Source organism: Cnephaeus nilssonii, assembly GCF_951640355.1.
Source record: "Cnephaeus nilssonii genome assembly, chromosome: 14".
Lineage (NCBI taxonomy): Eukaryota > Metazoa > Chordata > Mammalia > Chiroptera > Vespertilionidae > Cnephaeus > Cnephaeus nilssonii.
The window spans coordinates 16397994-16399716 of record NC_137085.1 but is presented as its reverse complement, the minus strand read 5'-3'; the positions used below and the strand labels follow the sequence as shown (position 1 = coordinate 16399716).

General features: G+C 43.7%; 1 protein-coding gene across 1 annotated transcript; it reads right to left on the bottom strand.

Annotated features, from left to right (window-relative positions):
• Positions 1 to 410: 410 nt before the first annotated feature.
• Positions 411 to 1410, bottom strand: LOC307111305 (olfactory receptor 1J4-like; the record flags this gene model as incomplete). Its single annotated transcript, XM_079791089.1, has 1 exon — positions 411 to 1410. The coding sequence occupies exon 1, from the start codon at positions 1344 to 1346 to the stop codon at positions 411 to 413; it is 936 nt and encodes a 311-aa protein (XP_079647215.1). The 5' UTR covers positions 1347 to 1410.
• Positions 1411 to 1723: the final 313 nt, after the last annotated feature.

Here is a 1723-nt window from a genome sequence, read left to right as displayed (position 1 = left end):
TACCAACATCACAGTCATTGAATGTGAGTTGGAAGAGATGTGCACAATCAGCTTGAAGCCAGTGTGAGACAGCAAACAATAATCAGTTAAAAAAAAGTTCTTCAGGAATGGATCATGATGATAAACCAGTGAGTCCTCAATAACATAGTCTAAAATTACAAACTCAAAATTATAATTGTGTAACATATTTTACAAAAAAATTTGCATAGGTCTTATAAGAGATTATGAACAAGGGAATAAAGAATTAGTAACAACCCAAGTAGCAAATTTGACCAAGTTGAATATTAACAGCACTTTGACATAACAACAGAATGCATATTCTATTAAGGTTATATGGAGATGTCGACGGTACAATAATTATAGAAGATCTGTCTCACTGTGCTCCTGACTGCAACAAGAGGATTTAGTGATTACCAGTTAAAGAACTTAACTCTATTGACACACATCTCTAAGGCCTGTTTTATATCTCTGTTCCTCAGGCTGTAGATGAAGGGGTTCAGCATGGGGGTAACTACTGTATACATGACCGAAGCAATTATGTCCTTGGAACCCCATGATGAGGAGAAAAAGTAAACACCTGCAGCTGTCCCATAGTATAACAACACCACAGAGAGATGGGAGCCACAGGTAGAAAAGGCTTTAAAGAGTCTCTTGGTGGAGGGCACCCTCAGGATGATGGTTCCTACACGGACATAAGAGCCCAAAATTATACCAAAAGGCAGGAAGAAAATCATTCCTCCCTCGGTGAAGATGACCAACTCATTGAGAGAGATGTCTGAGCAGCTCAGCTTCAGGAGTGCAGCCAGGTCACAGAAGAAGTGGGTGATTATATTATCAGCACTGAAGGATAGTCGGACCAATAGGAGAATGTGCAGCAAATCATGGACACAGGAGATAATCCAGGAGCCAGCCACCAGCAGCACACACAGCCCCTCCCTCATGATGGTGGTGTAGTGTAGGGGCTGACAGATGGCCACGTACCTGTCATATGCCATCACAGCCAGAAGAAAATTGTCAAGACCAACAAAAAGTATGTAAAAATACAACTGAGAAATGCATCCCATATAGGAGATGAATTGATGTTTAGTCTGCATATTCATGAGCATCTTTGGGACAATAGCAGAGGAAAGAGAAATGTCAGAGAAGGCCAAGTGGCTGAGGAAGAAGTACATGGGCGTGTGCAGGCGAGAGTCCAGCCTGATGAGCAGGATGATGAGCAGGTTGCCCAGCACCGTGGTCAGGTACATGCCCAGGAACAGGGTGAAGAACATGCCCTGCTGCCCTGGCGGGATGGGGAGCCCCAGGAGGAGGAACTGGGACACGCTGCTCTGGTTCTCAGGCCTCATGCTGCTCTTCTGTCTGCTGGGGATGAAGAAGGTGTGGGAATCTCAGGAACCTAGAAAGGAAGATCAGAACCATCACATGTCATACCATCATTTTCTAGGAAAACCATTCGTTTTTAAAATTTTTCATATTAATTTCTCACACCTGTGGATGTATGCATCTTTCCTCTATTGTAGTCTGACTCCAGGGAAACAGTGGAACCCCACGTATTCAATAGGACCTCATTACAAAGAAGCAAGAGGGTATTCACTGTGTCATTCACCATGATTTATTGAACATGGAGTCAGTGTCGGGACCTCTACTAAGGACAGAGATGCAGCAGTGAACAAGGGAACCAAAGTCCCCACATCTATGAGTTTAGGTCTTGAAGAGCCTGCAG